The sequence below is a fragment of the Talpa europaea genome (assembly GCF_964194135.1).
Source record: "Talpa europaea genome assembly, chromosome: 10".
In the NCBI taxonomy this organism is placed as follows: domain Eukaryota; kingdom Metazoa; phylum Chordata; class Mammalia; order Eulipotyphla; family Talpidae; genus Talpa; species Talpa europaea.
In genome coordinates, this window is record NC_140077.1 from 23,925,842 (window position 1) to 23,947,559 (window position 21,718).

Genomic DNA, 21,718 nt, shown 5'->3' on the forward strand with positions numbered 1-21,718 from the left:
AATTAACCATCTCAAAACATGAAGCATTTTGCTGCCTGAACAATTTTGATCCTTCCGTCCTGGGAAGAAGGAACACTTGAGCAGTGTCAGGCACTTTGTTAGGCGCCAGCTAGTACCATGGGACATGCATAAACGCTATCAGGGGGTGAAGGGTGAACTCTTCAGCCTCCCTTGATATTTCTTTTCTGGCTTAACAGTCTCCCTCACATCATCTTTCTGCTCCCATTCTAAGGAAGCATTTGTTTATTCTCAAAATTCAAAATAACTATTAAGTTCCTGTTCCTTATTAATAAAATCCTTGTGAAAATCTCGGTACCAAAAACTGTTTTGGATTTTGGTTTTTTTTTTTTGTTTAGGTGGGGATTTATTTATTTTTATTTATGATTATTATTTCAATTTTACATACTTTTTACATCATTTTTCATTTTTACACAATGTATGTATTTTCATCTTGGTTATAGTTCCCAGCCCCTTTGTTTTGATCCTACTCCCTCCTCCCCCTGCTGTAGTGTGATTCTGGTTTATAGTTGTTTGTTGATTTTGATTTTTACTTTGTATTAATTAGTCTTTTTCCTGGACCCTTATTTAGGTTTTCTAGATTCCTGCTATGAGTGAGATGATTGATATTTTTCTTTTTCTTTCTGGCTTATTTCTCTGAGCATGATCCCTTCCAGCGCCATCCATGTTGCTGCAAATTGCATGTGTTTATCTTTTTTGAATGCTGAGTAATATTCCATGCTGTATATGTACCACATCTTCTTGATCCAGTCATCTATTTTCGGGCAGTCAGGTTGTTTCCAAAACTTATCTATTGTAAATAGTGCTGCTGTAAACATAGGGGTGCAGGTACCCCTTTGAATGAATGTTTGTGTGTCCTTTGGGTAAATACCTAGGAGTGGAATTGCTGGATCATATGGAAGCTCCATCTTTAGCAGGTTGAGGAATCTCCACACAGCTTTCCATAGTGGTTGGACAAGTTTGCACTCTAGGTGGGGATTTATTTATGAAACTCTCCTTTTTTTCCTTATCGGGACTTAAAGTTCTAACTCAGTCATCAATTATAGTATCTTATCCTGGGTTTTTAATAGTTACCCTTTTTTGTTTTCATTTGAAATTCCATCTATTCCTCTCTTTAATTCTATTTTAAGTTTGTATATTTTTTATCTTATAAAACAAATTGGCAGTTCCTTATATTTAAAAATGGGTTTAAGCATGTGATCTAACAGTTGCACTCTTGGGCATTTATCCCAGAGAAATGAAACCTTTTGTTCACATAAAAACCTGATATGAATGCTCATAGCAATTATTTATAATAGTCAAAATCTGGAAAACAGCCCAAATATGTAATTTATGCTAAAAGCTGTAGTAATTGTTTTAAGAGTAGTATCATGGAAATCAATTTTTTTTTGTTGTTGTTTCTTCCAACATACAGTCAGTACAATAATCCAATAATACATGTCTTCAGCCACATTTATAAGATTACTTCTTTAACCCATCAGATAAATTGTGTAAAAGTGATCTAGTCATGAAAATTTCTTTAAATGAAAGATGCTATGAAATGTTTTATTTACCAGTTTTTATTAAAAAAAAAAACCAATACACTTTTGTTTGGAAATTTACAAGTTGATAGCTGCAGGAGTGTGTTTTGGACTCATAAGCATGTATACAAAAAAGAAAAATGAAACTGAGGTATAACTGAATTTAAAGGAGATCACCAAATTATTTCCTGTTGAATTGAATAAAGGGAGATTTTGCTAATAGCAAAATGTTTATCCTTTATTATTAAAATGCTAGGGATTGATAGCATACCCAGTTTTTCTTTCATTACTTCAATTACTGTAGACATTATTAAAATGATTCAAATGTATTCCAATCAAGAGGAAAGACCTAAAGGAAAATTTTAGATCAAGAGAGATCTGGGTTTAAGGGGGAAAAAATGGTAGATGATAGCCACGTCAGGATTTCTTCAACTCTATTCCTTTTAACTTACCCACTACTGACAGGCCTACATAACACTGCATACTAGGACTTTGGGTGGGTGGGGAGAGTGCAGAGGGAAGAGTTCTTTATAAACACTATCAAATATTTACATTAAGAGCCTGCTAAAATTATTCCCACCAATGTATATTTTAGTAGAGGTTTGTTGAAAAGATTTTAGACTTAAACATAAAGGTAAAGCAAAAATTACATTTTAAAATAGGTGATTCACCACAAAGTTTTCTTGTTTTGAGTGACGAGGATCAGCAGCAATGTTGTTTTTTTTTTTTTTTTTCCAGCAAAGCTAACTTGTGTTCACATTTTCTCTCCCCTTGATACCAATACAGCATGAAAATAGTGGTAATAATTTTTTTACTACTTATCTCAGAGTCTATTTTTGCATAACTTCCATAGGGATTTTGTCTGCTTGAACTAATACAATTGGACATGAGTTTCATTGTGTGACTTTCAGTGGACTCTGCCAGGAAGTTGAAGCTGGACCAAGAAGAGGAGAACCTGTTGCTTTGTTCATAGGCTCCAGAGACCTCCAAGGGAGGTGGGGAAGCTGCCTCCATGGGCAGCACTGGACAACCGGAAAAAGAAAAAGCCCTGGTACCCTCAAGAAGAGGAAGTCCAGGTAGAATTTGATGAGACCAACTTTGTTCTTGAAGCCTGTGTGGACCAGATGTCAAGAGTTCGCTCTGATCCTTTATGGAGTATTCCAACAAAGCAGCTAAAATTGCTGTTTAGTTATTCTGCCCTGTGATTTTATGCAAAAATAGGTAATATGGTTTAAAAGTAGATTTGGATTGCAAACTTATGCTATGCTGTTGAAACAATTTGGGATCAAGGGTGAGAGAACCTGTTTTTGTATAAGTTAAATCAATTTTAATATTTTTCCTGTGATTTGATATCTTTGCTGTTTTGCTGTTTTGTTTTGGCTAATGCCTCCAGATTTTTGTTGTTGTTGTTGTTGTTGTTGTTGTTGTTGTTGTTTGGTTTGGACTAATAAACTATTTCCCAGGAATGGAGGACTTTTGCTTTCCAAAATGGACAATACCTGGAGAGACTGGTTTGCTTTCCAGTGGGAACCCTGAGAAAAATTTTCATCTGAGACTGTACCCCAGCATCCATATATTTGATCTTCAACACCGTGGAAATGATGGCAAAAAGTGAAGCTAATTCCATACTGGCTTTGTGGATGCCACCCCCATTCCATCAAGACAGCGGGAACTACAAATCCCAGGATCCCCAAAGGGAAGTAGTAAGGACATAAGGGCAGAATTAAGCTGCCATTTTCTCTGTTTGTAAATAAAAACCAGCCATATTAGTGGGGCCGGGCACACTTGGCTCGTGCTCTTGGCCAGGCAGGTTTGGTCTCGGTGGGTCATTTTGGATTCCAGGTCGGCAGAACGGGTAGGACACATTTAAGAATATATCTCCCTCTTTTCTCCCTGAGTTGTACATTTCCTTATTCCCCTTCCTCATTCCCCTTGTAAATAAACCTTTTGTTAACCTTTAAAAAAATTATAAATAAATAAATAAATAAATAAAATAGGTGATTCATTAGCCTTCTTCAGCTTCTCAGTGTCAAAGGAATATAGAAGAGAATGTAACATAAGCTATTGAGTGTTGCTACTCTAAAATTATTCTGCTATGCTCTTTAGTTTCATCAACTAAACAGGAATAGGCAAATATAGCTGCTGTGTTTCTAATTCTGCAGGGTAAATAGAGGTCTATAAAGTATCTCCTTACCCCATTATTGAAAAGTCCCATTATCCTGATGTAAAGCCAGTTATGTTCAGTTTTATCAGATTTATGTACAAATAAAAACTTGGGTAATTAACAGTACACATTATATCAAGCATATAAAATAATAAAAATAGATGCATGAAAATCTACCACTTTAGAACATTAGGCTAACATGTGAGTTGCTAGCCTATCTGATTAAGATATGGAAAGAAATTACAGATTGATGTCTTGGAAGTAATGACACTTTTTAGAAGGAATAGTCCTTGGCAAGATAAGTAGATTGCAATTTCAAAAAAAAAAACCCAACATTTTATGTTTCAGTTAATTAAACAGTGTGGTAAATTGAATCTCTGTGCCCAGTGCTTCACTCCTTTTTTTTTAATTTTAAAGATTTATTTTATTTATTTATGCATGCAAGAACTGGGGTGTAGGCCAGAGGTTTAGGGGTAGGGGATAAGAGGATTCACCAGAGACAGAGTGGGGAGCAGAATAAGTGGATTAACTGAAATACACTGCTGAGGTAATAGACAGGAGAGGTCTGCTGTGCCATGTGGGTCAGCTCCTGGCCAGGGATGGAACTCATGCTGCAGAGGCTGAGGATAGCTACATAGTGCTGAGACTTAAACCCTTGTGCCACCAGGAAGGCCCTTCACTCCTTTACTGTGTTAGAATTATCCACTCCCGTTGCCATAAGACTTTGCCATTCCTCCCAGTGTTTCCCAGTTCTCCAACTTACTAATGTTGGGCTAGGTCATATGAGCCACCCACTGACTTGCAGACCCAAGCACATCAGTGTTTGTTGCCAGCCCCTGAATTTCTGAGGTCGTTATCAGAAATTTTAAAACTAAAACTTAACACAAGCTGAAAAAACCATAGTAAGTGAGCACCGTTAACTCTGAGCAATTGTAATGTTCTAACAAGATAGCAACTACTGGAATTTGAATCAGAGAGGAACCAGACCAATTTGGGTGGAATTCAGCTTATTTTTCAAACTGACAATAAGTGGGAAGATATTTTATTTTATTTATTTATTTTTTTTTTTTTTTGTGGGACCCTCGCCGGTGGCTGGGGAACAAACCCATGCTGCAGAGGCTGTAGGCAGCCTCTCAGCCCAGCGCTCAACCATTGCGCCACCAGGGGAGGCCCAGTGGGAAGATATTTTAATAGTAATTACACACATCACTAGAATAACACACATTGCTGCCTTCATACACATACACAAAAGGCAGTAAAACCTGATAAACAAAATTCTGAGCTGGGATCTTAAACATCTGTTTAAGAATAATGTTAAACTTCATATAAAAGAATAGTTTTTATATGATTGGCTTTTTCTTAGCCAATCCAATATTAAAATTAGATAGTGACCCATATTATTGGGCCTGTCTTATATAGAATGGTCCAAAGTAAATTCCTGGATCTGCCTCAAAACTATAGGTATTTTTTTTAATCCCCCCAAAGGGACAAAGAATTATTATCCTTGTCTTTTGATATATTTTGAATGTATTTTTAGACATATACTGTCTCATCACGTACTCACTAGTCACACATGGCTACTGAGCACTTGAAATGTTAGCTATTCTCCAGTGAGAAATGATATAAGGGTAATATACACATCATATTACAAAAGCTTAAATGAAAAAATAAATATCTGATAATTTTTATACTAATTACATGTTGAAATAGTTTAGATATAGTCACTTTATTAAATTCTCCTATCCAGTTTGATTATACCATCTTTTTCTTAGAGATCTTGATTGATACAGTATAGTTTTTAAAAAATTTTATTTATATCACATATTTCTATTAATTTAAGAATAGGGTAATATGAAACACACATATAACCTAATCAAGAAATTCATACTTCTGTTTATAGCTATAACCATTTCTACTGATTCCACCCCCCACCCATGGGTTCATAGAAAAAAATTTCATATCTTCTAAATGAGTGGAGTCACCAGAGCCAAGTTTAAGTAAAAGTCCAGAAATGAACAGTAATTATCTATAAACATTAGCCAATCCAATATTAAAATTAGATAGTGACCCATATTATTGGGCCTGTCTTATATAGAATGGTCCAAAGTAAATTCCTGGATCTGCCTCAAAACTAACTTTCCCTTCAACATAAATGAGATTGGGTTGTATCTGCTGATCATCTTCATGACTTGAGGATTATAACAAGTGAAATTTTGTCCCCAAAAATACCCTAAGAATTTTTTTTTTTACCCAGGCAACAGGACAAAAGTGAAGTTTCAGTGTTCACTAAAGGAAATTTAGGCTAAGAGGCTTGCTAAGGGGCAGTGTTTACAAAAGAAAAGATAATAAACTTGGGGTAGAAAAACACAGCTCTGTCATGCACTAGTTTGTGTGACCCTCATTTGTAAAATGAAAACTGCTGACATCCTTGTAATTTGTTTTTAGGACCAGCATAGATAATGTCCATGACAGTGCTTTGTATATGCAGACATAAGGCAGTAAGGGACTGCGGCTGACTCTATTTATTTGACCTTTTATTTTCATCAGCAGCAGCGACTAGTTATTTGATGTTGGACTGCTGTGCAGTGAGAAAGCAGTATAATTTAAAAGTTAGGAGTATAGGAATAATTGATTAGCATTATACATCACATGTTACCATGAAGAGTTCACAAACTGTATCAGTGTTACCATGATAGTCTTTGTGGACTTAAAACAGTATTAAATCACAAGTCCATCAGTAAGCAAGTCCTCTTTCTACTTCCCTTTATATCATGCCCCATAAGCCCTGTATTCATGTAGAATTAAATGTGCACTTAAAATAAAAATACAAAATTTTAAAAATTTTAAAAAAAATTTAAAAAAATAATATTTAAAAAAATGTAAAAAAAATGTGCACTTAGAGGTTATAAGGAGACAGCCTACCACACTTGGGAGGAAAAATGGTTTAGTGCATGCCATGCTTCAGCTCAGCTATTTGGACAAGTGATTTAACCACTCTGAGTTTCAGTTTCTGTTTCTATGAAGCAGAAGTAGCTACTTTCAGGTAGTTAAGAAGATTAAATGAGAAAATGATATAATGCACTTGAGCACAAAGCATGACACACTAGTTGGTTAAATAATATAACCAACTAGAAAAAGTTCAAATATATTCTAATTTGGCTTCTCATTCCTAATTAAAGTACAGCAAGTTCAATTGTGAGCAGAAGAAAACATTCCTGTCCACAGCTTTGTTAAGCTTATGTTCACCTGGATGTTGTCAAATATCACTCAATTTTTCAAGAGATATAGAGACATTTGACTTTTGGTTTGTGGGAGAGCTTTTTTCTCTTTCTCATCCTCCTTCCATCCCCCATCAGCTCAACAGTTAGTGCCCAGAGGCAGAGATGGAGAGCTTGGGACAGGTCAGAGTAACATATCACCACTCCATCCTGCTCAACAGGTAAGGTAACTTATAGCAATCGTTAAGATTAAGCAGGAGGAAGAGGGTCTCTTCATGTTTCCATGACAAGGTCCATAGCTTCTGCTTCTCCTACAACATATTTCATGAAATAATTAAATAGAGTCCTTATTTTTTGATAGGGCTGGTAACAGCACTTCCAGATCTGGTTCCTGGCATATTTTGATGTGATGACATAAAGGTACACTACTATAGCTCTCTAAATTATACCTGGGCCAAGAAAACATGTTATTAATGGGTATCTTTGTGTTTTGCTATTGACTGAACAGTCAGTGGTGCAAGCTTATCCAGGAATGATTTTTGTCTCCAGCCAATTTCTTGGTGAAGAAACGATTCTGCAGTCATGGTTGATGGTTATCTAACATTTTGTAAGTACTAAATGCCGCTGAATTGTACATGTTAGATTGGTGAGTTTTATATCATGTGTCTTACTATAATAAAAACAAAATTCCAATAGATGCAACCCTGAGTTGTAACTTTTCCCAACCCTGAGTTGTAACTATTTTTCTTCCTGACATGTATACACTTACCATGTAGTATGCCCTGATATCTGAATATCTATATCTACAACAGCTTTTAAAAAAAAAATCTCTGGTCTGAGTGTTCCACTCTGTAACATTTTGGCATCATCAGGAATATGGGACTCATCCACACCCCTGTTTTGGATTACATTAAATACTGGATTAACTGTACAAGCACATAAATTCCCTTGTAAGACTCTTTGGCCCTAGCACACATTTACACAGACTATATAATTCTCTCATATAAAGAGCAGGCTGGGAATGGGATGTATGTCTGCCCTCTCTAAAGGAATCGGGTGGCTGTCTTAATAAGTGGGGAAAAAGAGAAAGGGTTTGCAAGAGTTCCTGAGATTCTTCTTTCAGTCAGCATAACTTCCCAGCGGGGGCCTCAGAACTCTTAGGCTTTCTGGACAAAGTCAATATTGCTCTGTTATAAAGTACAGATCATGAAAGGTATCAGGTCTTTTAAGATCTACCAAGCACAAAAGTGCACGGGGGATTGGGAAAGACTCACAAAAGAGACAATATCTGCCAGAAATCCTTGAGGCAGAAGATGGTGACCATCTCTCACAAAAAGGCTTTAGCCAAAGAAGCTTCATGCTGGTCAAGACTGGGTTTGGTGAGCAAGAACGTTTGACCTTGCACATTGCTGTGGAGGAAACTGCCCCCTGTGCAAATTTTTTGTCACTCCAGCCAGATTTCAGCTGCTCCTCCTATGCCATGTCTTTCCAGATAAATGAAGACTTGAGAAAGATAAACAAGGCTGCGATGACCACTGTAACCAGGACCAGGGAGAAGATGATCATGAGGAAGACATAAGTGGAGTGGGGGAGAGGTGGGGTCAACGGCTGCTCAGGTGCGATCATGTTGGTCAGGTTCAGCATGTAGCCCAAACTCCACCCGATGCTGGTGCCCTCCATCTGTAAACAGTAGGGAAAGTTTGTTGTTTCTGGTTGAGAATTCAATGAATTTTCATTGCAACCTCACCCATCACACAGAGAAACCAGGGGGTGAAGAGCATTGTGTTCGGTTCTCTAAATAAATTGCTTTTATATTCTAAAATGGAATAGGGTTGTGGGAAAAGCAGAGCAAGTGCCTGAGAAGGAGAATTTGGAACCTCATTACTGTGTTCCCAAAATTCAAAAAAGAATTTGGTGACTGTCCAATCTCCTTCCCAAGAGAAGTTAATTCAAATAGGCCTTCGGAGATTTGCATTCCTTTTTTGTTGTTTGTGTGAATGGAGTGGGTTGAGAAGGGGAGCAAGGGGCTGTCAGGAAACAGGCAAAGGATGAGAAGATAGGCTATTTACCACAAGATCAGATCCAGGAGTCTCATCCATACAAAACCATGACTTCTTTCTTACTCTACTTGGGGAGAAATTGGTAAATAATCTCAACAAGTTGATCGTACTTATGGAGGATAGAAGACTGTGCATATGCCTGAGAAAGGATTCGTATTAAATAATAAAACATGCTCGGACCCTACATCTTCCTAGGAATATTTTTGAGTCACCTCTAAGTATTCTGTGAATAATAAATGTTTCTTGTAAGTGTTTTTATTACATGAGTTGTACATGGTCATGGCAGAAGAATTAGGAAGTACAAATAATTCTAAAAAGAAATTAAAACCATCTCTACTTCACTGCTCAGAAGTTGCTGCTGCAATCATTTCATAACACATCCTTCCAATCTTCTGTGCATATTTTTTTCTTACAAAAAATGGAATTAACAGGGAAAGGAAGGACTAGAGTCAAAATAAGGGGGGGGGTGCATTTGCATGGGGAATATAACCAAAATGAAAATGCATACATTGTGCAAAGATGAAAAAAGATGTAAGAATTATATAAAATATTTAAATAAAAAAATGGAATTAAATTGTATGTAGAATCATTTACTTAACAGTGCCTTGTAAACATCAGTCTGTGTCTCTTAAGGGTTTCTATGTCATCACCACTGGCATGAATTGCCCTATGTGTTCAATTTTACCCACCTTATAGTGTGTATTTTGAAAGCTCCTAGCACATATTGCAAAAACAATCTCCCCAAAGGTTGTGCCAATTGATATTCCGGCCAATACCATGTGGAAATGACCCTACGCCCTAAGCCCTTACCAGTGCTGGAAATTAATAATTTGTAAAAGGTTGAGTTCCCTTTACAGGGAACTGGGATCTTGTCTGACTACATACATCAATGAAGACTCCAGAGTTATGGTTTAGAAAACCTGAATCATTCTTTGGAGTTCAAAGAACATAAATTGCTGGTATATGTGATACTGACATATCCTTCAAACAGATAAAATACACCATAATGGAATGAATGGAAGACAGGAATATCAAAACAAGAAGATTTGTATTTGAGTTAGCAAGGTCAGTATTGATAAATTAAGCAAAACCCCTCATTCGCAGCCTCTCATCCCATCGTCATGTGGAACTTTCAAATTAGTCCACCCTAAGGCCACCATCAGCAAAGCCTTCACCTCTTATGAGGCCCATGATCATCCTTTCCATACTTGTGGGAGGGGCCTTTGGAACAGATGTTGAAGTCAGCACACAGAATAACTGTGGCTACTGAAGTACAGTGATGCCACTTTAGTATCTCATTTTTTTGTTTCATAAGGAATTAGCAGTCAGTCACTTCTATGTGAGCAGAAAGCCAAGGCTGAGAATGCGGGGAGCTCGCCTTGGGATACCCACAGAGAGCTGGCCAGTATCCCAGGAGGACCTGACACAAAGTGCCGCTTATCTAGAGACAGCAGCAAAACAGGATGTGAGGCCGACACTCCTATCAGATGGACTTCTCTTTCCCATCTTGTGCTGCTTTGGTCACACCCACACAACCTCCCAACAACTCCACAAGTGCCCACATTACCTGGTCCACAAAGTGAATGTTCTTCCAGGAGTCCTCTGTGAATCTAAACTTGTTCAGGAGAACGAAAATGTATGTACCAGCAAAGCAGTATTCACTCAGGTACTTCTCTTTCAAGCCAGTGTTCCTGCTTTTCAGCTGGAAGTGAAGGAATTATATTTGTACAACAGGCACTTCTCTATACCCTCTTTTAAAGTATTACAGCTGATTAAAAGGAGCAAGTCTCAGCTCATGTGGGCCTGAGAGCCTGGCGTTGCACTCCTTCAAAGGGTGCAGGGTTTTCTAGTTTAGGGTCTATAAAGGGAACTTTTCCTCCACAGGGTTCTATATAAATAAATGATCCAGGAAATAAGTTTTTGTGGTCTAGTTGGCTCACTCATTTCATCCTTGGTGAAACTTGAACTTCACAATCACATTAGCATATGAAAAGCTGTGAAAAATCTTGCAAGAAAGTAATATGTTAATCTTTGTTTAATCAGAGATTTCTATATGTCCTGAGCAGAGTTGTGGGTTCAGAGTCTCTATAAGCAACTTAAGGGCAAAGTATAAAGAGTCTTGCCACTCAGTGTAGTCCCTGGACCAGCAACTGAGCATCCTCTGGGGGCTTACTAGTCCTCACCTCAGAACTATCAACCCAGGTGATCATGTGCACACTGGGAAATGCAGCTCTAGAACACAGTTTAGGAAGCATGTTGCTCAGGACTGCTAGACATGCCAACATTTCGCCTTTCCATCCCCAGTCCTTACCTAACCTCTTTTGTTGTTGTTTTGCATCTGAGTCAGGCAAAGGAGTATTCTCGAGTTCTTCATATGTTTATACTCACCCGCTACTGAATGAAGATATTAAGGACTGCCTGCCAACCCTATCCTTACCTCTCCAAGCTGTTGTAAAATGTGTGCAAATGCCCACAGCTTGTTCTGCTACTCTCCTGCCCTCAATTAGAGGCCAACAGGCCAGAACATCTCTCACTCAACCCAGTTGGGTGCTACCTTATCCCTCAGCACTTGAAATAGGCATTCCCTCCTAGACATCCTGGGCAGAGAAAGAATTAACCCTTGTTAAGCAGACATCATTTACTAGGAATTATGCTATGCATTTTATGTATATATATATATATATATATATATATATATATATATGCTCTCTAGGCTGCCTGCCTACTCACCTTTTGCTTATATCTCTCCCCTTTCAAGGAAAAGCTCATCTTTAAATGTTAATTGCTGGCTGGGGTCTGTTTCTCTCTTGGATCCTGCCAGCCTCCAGTCTCTGGAAGTCTAATTCCATACCTAAACGCCTTCTCCCACTCTGATAGAATACTTTGAATGGCCCTGTCTTTTTATCCCCATCTTGGGAATTATTCTTTGATGAACAACTCTGACATTCTCCTGGGACCTTGATGTAACCACAAAGTCCCTGCCACTCTCTTTTAGTGACTGCAGTCTGCTTTTCCTTTGTGGAAAGATCTCTTCTGCCATTGGATGTAATCTCAATGGACCTGTAGAAACCATTTTGAAACACAAAATTCCAAGAATCCAATTGGACTCAATTGACTCAAGTTCTGAATGGCTGGTCTATATCTTGCGGCACAATGCTCAGCACCTTAGCACATAGCAAACATATATTGCACAAATCATTAGCCCATTTCTGAGATGAGAGAACTGAGGCTTGTCATTGATCAGTGATTTGACCAATATCATATGTTAACAATCAGCAGAGCTCATATCTGAACCAGATCTATGTGGCCTAATTCCCTTGTAAACTTCAACATTCCTATCCCCTACCTCCTTCTGAAGAGCTGTACATTGGCTATGTAGTCTAATCTGCTAAGGATTACTTATAGACAATAATATAGAAGCCAAAGAAATCAATCTGGTTCTCAGTCCAGAACTGATCATGTTAATACTCATGGACTCAATTATACGTACCCTCCAGTCAGAGGAATGGTTGTACCACTTCCCTTTCCCTCACCTGTCTGCCCCTCTCACCTCTCCTTTCCATTCCCAGGGCAGGGGGACAGTACCAGGTTTTCTCTTCCCCACATATTTTCCTTACCATCCTCCATATGAAGGGATATGGCAAATCTTCAAGAATGGGATGCATTCTTGAAGAATGCATTCTTGGGATGCATTTCCCTCCAAAGGCTAAAAGTGCATGAGACTGAGTGTCAGGACCGAGAGTATACCGAGAATTTTAGAGCATTGTTCCCTTGGATGTTCTCTCTCTAACTAGATCGTGGATGCCCAGATTTTCAGATTGGAAAGTGTTTATGTTTTGGATGCAAAAAGACTTTTACCAGTCCTTCAATTTACCTACCAGAAGACAAGCATGAATGTCCTTCACTCATTTTCCCAGTTTCACCTGTTCAGGGACCCAAGGATTTGGCTTTCATTTCATACCCCTGCCAAGACAGCGATAGGCAGCTCAACATAATATGTGTAGAGCATCTAGCCCACTTCTTAGGACATAGTATATTCTTAACAAATGTTCATTTTATCTCTGCCAAAGGTATCTAGAAGGGATATTCCAGAAGTCAAGATACTCTGGAGTAACAGTCCTCCTTACTGACAAGGTTAGCAGGAAAAAATGGGAAGAGTTACTCTGCAACTGGGTAGGTGACAAGACGGTCCTTTCCATGTGGGTGGACAATGCAGCTGGGGGAAATGAACCTGGGTCATACACACATCTCAACATCGTCTCATCCTGCAAATCCCCTTCCCTCAACACACCCTCACTCCACCTTCCAAAATGTTGCCAAATTTCAACCAAGTGCAGGTCTCTTTGAGTTTACTTTCAGGGCCTCTGAGCAATTTCTCATGTGGCTTATCTCAGCAAACCTAAAGACCTGCATGTAAGTGTTCCCAATTTAATCTGATGAAATAAAGTAGGTGAGGGTAAGAAGAGAAAAATCTGATGGAGCTTATACTCTGAGAAAGAAGTCATTTTTTTCAGAGTAGCCTAAATCTATTTTCTCAGGAGCCAAATACAGGCTCGGTCAAGTGGCCTCAACTCCAAGACACTCATCTTCCTCCACAGACCACTATCTGCTGCAAAAATGTTTCCTCTGAGTGTTTTTTGTAACCTGGAAAGTGCTGGTGTCTATTTGAGCAGTTTCCAAAAACTGTGAGTACCTCTCCTTCATGTTCTAACTCAGACAAAATACTTAGGGAGAAGATCAAACCTCCAAGCTCTTGCACAACCTTTTTTCTCCTGTGTCAGTGACAAGGAGAAAAGTATCCATTTATAATTAATTGCATTTCTTAAGTATTAAAACACCATTCACTTTTGCAACTGTGTCCACTTAAAACAACTGCTGGGTTGAGCTATACCTCGATCATCAGTCTTTTTATTTTATTTTATTTATTCATTTTAAAAAGACTTATTTATTTATTTATACAAGCACTGGGTACAGTCAGAGGCACGGGAGGGCGAGAGAATTCACCAGAGCCAGAGCAGAGAGCAGAACAGGCAGACTGACAAAGTACACTGCTGAGGGGAGCAGCGGGCAGCAGGAGAGGTCTACGTGCTGTGTGGGACCCTCACCCGGCGGCCCGGGATTGAACCAGCACTGCAGAGGCTGTGGGCAGCTTCGCAACCCAGCGCTTAACCGCTGCACCACAGGGAGGCCCTCATCAGTCTTTTTAAATCAGAGTAGACCCCCTACCTCCCTTCTCTCCGGAAACATGGATCAGGTAGGCTGGATCTCTAATGACTCAGTGCCTCAGACAAAAAGAAAATGTGCTTCAAATTGATGATTAGTCAGAGATACACTTGACTTGGATAATGGAGAAAGCTTACCAAAATGGTGTGGCAGATTCTGTGAACTATGTGCCTTCCCTGCTAATGAAGCTCTGATTTGCAGTGCGAGGAGGGGAGCTAGAGTCTGTGTACCCAGCTCCACAAAGTGGCTCATGAGGCATCTAAGGCTCTATGCCAATCACAGAATACTGCACCCTGCATTCCCAGTCAGTCCTGGCCAATGAAATTATAGGAGAAAGTCTGGTAAGGAGCTCTGGGATAGCTTTTACTTTCTACAAAGAGGGAACAGATGTATGGCTTTACCCTTCTTCTGATCTTAATAATGGCTATGATCCCTGAAGTCACATCTTGTGCCCATGAGGAAATAGACATAACACCAGAACTGAAGAAGAAATGACTAAGATAGAGTCAAGCTGCCTACTGCCAGACTTCGTATTAGGTAAGAAAAATAAGGCTTTTTTTGGTTAAGTCATTTTGTATGCCAAGTTATTAAGGAATGCCCTTGAACTCAATCCTAACTGTGCACCATTGGGTTTTTCTAACACATTTTGCTGGATCTTGGTCAAATTATCACAACTTCAAGAACAGACCTGCACCCTGCAGGTTGTTGAGGGCACAGGACAATGGTGACATCTGCTGCTTTTATTCACTTACCTCGTTCCAAGACAGAGCACAGAAATTACTCATAATGCGAGTCACCTCATTCTCAGAAGGGAGTTCTTGTGATGTAAAGTTCAAGAAGTGCATCACATAATAATAAGCTGAAAATGCCTGCAGAGAAAAATGCAGAATCTTGTTCTGTGTCCAACACACACAGCGGGGCACTGACTCACTCTCCAGAAAGAGCTGCTATTAAATAATAGACTTCTAATTGTTTTTTCTCCATTTTGATACATATAATTTTTATTATACTTTCCTATTACTGCCTTTTTTGGCCCTTTTATTACAGTATGAGTTTAAAGAGGAAAATTTAGTTGAGCATAGCTGCTAGATGAGGATCTCAGACTCACTGTAATACTTTTTCTCTCTCTTGTCCTAAATGGTGTCAGTTTTTAGGGGAAATCATTTTGGAGGTCTTAGGAGCACATTTGTTTATTCAGCAAACATCCTGAGTGTGGTAGGCACTGAGCTGAGTCAGAGTCTACTTCGATAACTAAAGGGAGCAGAAAGCTTTCCAAGAACTATAAGTGGTTTGATTTAGGATTTTATTTTGCTTTCTGTAAAATTCCCAAACCAGAAGGAAAGTGCTATCTAAAACAAGTCAAGCAACATTCCTATGTAATTCTCATGGCCAACTATACAGGAAGGCAAAGAAACAGGATTTAGTGAGGATATCAGGTGGGGATTCAAGTCTCACTCAGAGAAAAAGAAATATACCCTCTACCAGGCAGGTTCCTTCCTACTAAGAGGCCTTATCCTTCAATTCCAGCCAAAATAAGCCTTCCATCAGCTTCTTAAAAATTACATTATTACAAAAGCCATTGGTTGTGTCTTTGAATGCTATTTTAAGTGACTGTATTTTGTGTGTGGGGGGGCATAGTCAACAATTGTTACTTGATTGATGGTAGCTAAAATTATTCAATATACTACTAAATTACCATTACAAGAATGCTTGATCTCCAGGACTAAAATATAAAATTTGAATAATGAGTAGATCAAGGGGAAAATCTTTTACCTCTTCTTAAATGCATTATCTTATTCTAGAGTAATAAAGAAGGAATTTGGACTGTAGATCCAAATAGTTCCCCAATTCTTCAAAGTGTAATGCAAACAAAGCTATCTTTCAGGTTTCCTTGGGGCTTTCTATGTTTCTACTTCCTAAATATCTTTATAGAAAACCCACAGCTGAGACATCTAACTACTGCTTCTCCTTCCTCTAACGTCTGAGAAGCCACCTGAAGCAGATACTAATCTGTGCCTATGCAATAGCCAGCCCCCCTTCTTCTGGCTTACAGATTCCTGATCCTACTTAAGGAGGGAAGCAAAAATGATCAGGAAAGACTCCCCAGTTCTAGGAGACGAACAATGATTGTTCATGATCTAAACCAACCCTGGTAACCCATTCCTCTTTATCACAGATTAATTTAGAAATGTGCATTTCACCAAAGTGTGGCCAGTGGCATCTGAAAGATGTTTGTTGGCACTTCCACAAAATTGGGGAGAGATGTATGCAAGAGATACCGCCTCCTTTCTTACTTTGACTTTGCTTGTGTAGATAAAAGATTAGAGCAGTAGCTGCCATCCTAGCAGCACAAGAAGGCTAAGAGGATAATGGGAAACTGATCCCAAGTCTTGACATTAATAAGCCAAAGAACTAACCCTGAATTAGCTACTCAAGGTTTGTTGTCATGGGAGAGAAAAATAATTCCTTCTACTCACACACTTTGTAGGCATGTATTCTGTAATACATCCAAAGTCATCCTAACCAATGTCTTTATCATTTCTCAAACTTACCTCAAAATGTCCTTGGACTGGTGGTATATAAGTCCCATTGAAGGCACACTTGGTGTAACCACAGGTATCGTTGCTGAAGAGTTGATTTTCAATGTTTTGCTTGCATTGTTCATAGTTTCCAGTGCCAAGGATTTCAAGCTTGTCCAGTTTGCTCAGCTTATATTTCTCAGTGCAGGGGCTCTTGTAAAATTCAACTACATCCATTACCCTCTCATATCCAGGGTGAAAGCATGGGTCCTTGATGGTTCCATTTGAATTCTGAATGGAAAAATACTTGAAGCCATCATGTGTGAATGTTTTGGTTACAAAAGCACCAGTATGATTTCATTCATATGGAGAAATTGTACAATACCCCAGCATGCATTGGCTGCAGTATATCCCTGTTTCCTCCCCCCCCCACCACCCTTTTTTTAAATACACTCTTGGGAAGAATGGGGTTTATATAAGAGGAACTAGAATTGGTATCAGATGTAAATATGTAAATGAACTTTCACTATTCATAGAAAATGAATATAGTTAAAGCTGGACCCAGAAATTCCGTTAGTTTGGAATGTCCCTGAATACTTAGACTCATCACAGAAGTCAGAAGTAGATTCACAAGGAAAACTGTGAAGGCTCTCACAGTGTTGAACTTGAGTTAGTTCACCAGGAATCAGTCCCCAATGCCACCTTCAAACAAAAAAATCAGATGCTCCAAGAGCGAGGAGTACCTTAGGTCATTTAAGTCAGGGGTAACAAAGTGATTTGTAACCCAAACCCAAGAAGCACAAAAGAAAAAAGGGACTCCTGTGAATGAGCGGCTTAGGGGAGCCTTGGGGCTCAGTAGGTGTCACTCCGCAGTCCTACTCTCATGATGGTCATTTTATGGAGAGTGCTTCTGAGAACCCCAAAGAGGACTTTGGAAGTGAGCAGAGACCTGGCTGTCCTTTCAGTGGAGATGGGGAACAGGCATATATGACATCCTCACTCTGTGTTTGCAAGGCACTCCAGTGATTTTGAGTATGTTTAATTTTTCTTCCCTTCAAAATGCAGAAAGTACCTGGAGACAAGATTGGAAGCAGTGACTAACATGTTCTGCGCTTTTGTTTCCTCTCCAAGTTGTTTTTAGCAACCCTGATTCTGCACTTTGAAGGAATTGGAGATTAGAAAGTGGTAAAGACCTTACTAATCACACACACACACACACACACACACACACACCCCAACAATACTCTAGAATGAATTTTCATTGTCAATCCCATAGGCATGAGAAGTTGTTTGCCACAAAAAGGAGTTCAGTCATGTCCTTAGAGACAGTGTGGTAAGCAAAGACAGGAGGCAATGCCTGGTAGAGAATGAGTCATGAGAAAGACATATAATTGGAGATGACAACAAGAAATTATGCATGCTATTTACAAATTTGTATCTAGAGTGTAACGCATCCCTCTGAAAATGTATTATCGAGGCTAAATATATTAATTATTCAGATGTCATCTCAGATGTGGTATTTGTCAAAAGCTGAGAGAGCTGTTTTCCCAAAGCATATCATGCCCAAAGTGCTTAATAAGAGATGCTGTTTATATTCATTCTAAATTACTCCAGTGCTTCAGTTTGGACCTTTTCTATGAAATACGCATTGCCTTGGTTGAATTAAAAATTAAAAAAAAGGAATGATTTGTAAGGGTTTGACCCGAGGTACTTAGATATTCTGCCAAAAAAGGTTTGGGACAGGGGCTCCCTGGTGGTGCAGGGATTAAGACACAACCTCCAAAGCTATCTGCAGCACGAGTTTGATCCCTGGACAGGATCTGCAGGGATCCTGTGCAGCAGACCTCTCCTGACTCACCCGCTGCTCCCCTCACCAGTATGTTTCAGTCAATCTGCCTGTTCTGTTCTCCACTCTGTCTCTGGTGAATCCTCTCACCCCCCATCCACAACACCTCTGGCCTGTACCGCAGTTCTTGTATGCATAAATAAATAAATCATTTTTTTGAAAAAAGAAAAGAAAAGGTTTGGAACAGTAATAAACCTCAGGCCAATTACTGAAGTAGAATGAGAAAAGAATAGGATGTGAGGGCTGGCAGCCAAGCTGTGGGGAGAACAGATCTGGATTGAGTTATACTTGCCTGAAAATCGTAGGACAGTTTCGTCAAGAGTGCTTGGTCCTTTCCATAACACAAGAAACTATGTGTGTACAAAATATAGGTTTTTCCATAGAGTTGAAAGCTCACATGGTTTTCTTCAGGCATTTCAAAAGGCTTGTTATACACAAAAGTTATTTGTGTAGAGGCTCCCCCAAGGTCTAAGGCTCCATAAGCTGTCTGATAAGTTTTGTCCTTTATATGCATGTTGAGCCAGTTCAATTTCTAAAAGAGAATTTAGTCACAAGTGGTCAGAGTGCCAGAACATCCCCCTTTTCACACTATTTACTGGACTCAGGGGCTTCCTAAGGTAAAGAGCAGGGCCATAAGGGTGACACAGAGTTCACCAGGGTTCTTGAGTCTCTATCAATCAACAGTAAGAAATGAGGGGCTCTAAAGACATAATTCAGCCTCCAATAATACACAAGCAGTATAGCCAGTGTTTACAAACTAGAGGGGTCTATGGCCAGGACTCAAGTTCAAATTCTCATTCATTTGCTCATTAGTTGTATGACCATTGAACAAAATAGTTACCTTCTCTGGGCCTCAATTTGGGGCTATAAAATGAGAATACCTCATCTGGCTGTTTTGAAGATGAAATCAGGCAGTACAAGGAAAGGACTTAACACAAGATAGCACTGGGCAAATATTAGCTATTCTTGTTTTTAATGATAATTTTTTAATTTCCTCTATACCTTCCCCTAAAGTGGAGATACAGCATCCTTATTCTCATGCTGTGAAAGCTCTTACAAGAGAATTATATTTCTGGTAACCCTAGCAAATGTGGGGGCAAATTAATTTGGTCATTCAACTAGCATTTGTACTGATTAGTGATCCAAATACTGTCTGAGATAGCACCTCCGTGGATGCTGTAAGATAATCACCTGAGTGAATTTTCCCAGCAGGTAGTTGATAGTAATCCAGCCAAAGGCACCTTCTTCTTTGCCAGAGATGATTTTGGCGCCTTGGAAGTCAAAGGGGTACTTGCTGAGGCTCGTTGTCACTGCTAACATGACCTCGTCTGCAGCCCATTTATCTTTCAGCCTGCACAAAAGAAGACTTGGGATTATCAGCTTTATTTTAAAAATGACGACCAGCCATTCCAGCCAGAGCTTCCAGTCAGTTCTCCTAGGTAATTAACCATAGCACTGGAATAAACAGAGGTAGAGATCGCCATGCATGGTTGTCTAAGGAGGCCATCTTTAGGGAGGGGGTGGGGGTGGCAGATCAAGTTGTTTGGCAACCTCTTTCCAAAGTCAAATCCTTCCAATTCCTCTATAGGTTGGTCTTTCTAAAATACCATTTTTTTGCTCTCCAGCTCCAAAAAAAAATCATCAAAGTAACATTAATTTCTGTGGTAATAGCTGGGTATTGTTTTATCGTAACACCTAAAGCTGATGTGCATTATGTTAGTTACTGATGATGGTTCCTAGCTGGTTATATAGCCAGACTCTGCTTGAGGTTTTAAATTAAAACTCCACTGGTAAATATTCTGGGACAGATAACCAGTTGGTGCCAGACTGAGAAGAAGACTTCCTTACTCAGTCCTTGGTTCTGTCTGAGATACTTTTTTTCTTACCATATATTTTTTTTTTTGAGGTAACATTAATTTACAATATGGTGTAGATCTCTGGCCCTAAAAATGAAATCTTTCAGGTTGTCATAATGAACTTGTGATGCCATTCTCCACAGGTGTATGCTCTGCAACATGAGAGGTTCTCATCTGAATGGCTTCCATACCTGAGCAACTGGCCCCTTATCCTTAGTTTTCCTCCCTCCAAACCACCTTCTCTATGAGTGTTATCAATTGTGTAACATTCTTTAATGACATTCTTAAATGACTTTTATTATCTCCCAGAGAAATTCCAAACTCCCTAGTGTGACCCACCAGACACTTTGTGATCTGGACCCTGCCTTCTCCGATTCCACTCAGAGTCCTGGATCTATCATTAATCACATGTGTGATTGCATGAGTTCCTTAACATTGGTAAGCCATAGCTTTATCTGTTTAACACATTTAATAATACCACTTACTTCATAGAGGTATGGTGATTAAATTGAAGCAAAGTGCTAAACAAGGGTTCAACAAACACAAGCTGGTATTTTTATTATTTTACTGTATGTAGCTTATGTTCCATCTATGCAGAACTATCTACCGTCCTCTGAACAAACCCTGGTCTCTCAAAATGTCCCTGCCTTTGCACATCTTTTAGAACACAAGCTCCAGGAAGGCAGGGACTTTGTCTTCTTCTCTGCTGTATCCCCAGCACTTAAAACAGTGGCTGATACATGACTGGTTTGCAAAATGTATATCTGTTCTGCCAGTAATGCCCTTCTCTCGTCCTGCAATTCAGCCTTCATGATTCAGATATGGACCCCTTCTCTGGGAAAGACTTTCCATTCTGGACAGGGCCAAGTGTGCTCCCACAGTAGCTCTGAGCACCCCTTTATTAAAGAATCCATCACTCTGTATTCAAAACTCTGATCACCTTGAGGGCTGAGTCACCTACTTCTATTCTGGAACAGAGGGTGCGGTCACTCTATGCTGAATGAATGAATGAATGAATGAATGAACAGATAATACACATAGGTACAAAGTGGTGATGGAAAAAGATGTGTTAGTTGTGATTATTTGTGTCTTGGGTTCATTTGTGAGTCTCCTGTGGTCTCCCCACTCCTAGATATTGAATGACTGGACCTGTAGCCCCAAATCACAAGTACACAGGTTCAACCTTTCTCTCTTTGTATCCATGCCCCTTTGAATTCCTTGTGGGAAGATAGAAAATGGGGTTTTTTGAACATACTAAAACTTCTGCCATTGCACATACTAAGAGTTTCAGTAT

General features: G+C 39.2%; 1 protein-coding gene across 1 annotated transcript in view; it reads right to left on the minus strand.

The window, feature by feature from the left end:
- Window positions 1–18,773: 18,773 nt before the first annotated feature.
- The window catches only part of ENTPD1 (ectonucleoside triphosphate diphosphohydrolase 1), a gene marked incomplete at both ends in the record, with an annotated part of 30,077 nt that continues 27,132 nt past the window's right edge, over window positions 18,774–21,718 (minus strand). Inside the window, 2 exons of the mRNA XM_084245422.1 lie at window positions 18,774–19,100; window positions 19,760–19,919. Coding sequence (XP_084101548.1) covers window positions 18,774–19,100; window positions 19,760–19,919 — 487 coding nt within the window. The remainder of the gene's footprint in view (window positions 19,101–19,759; window positions 19,920–21,718) is intronic.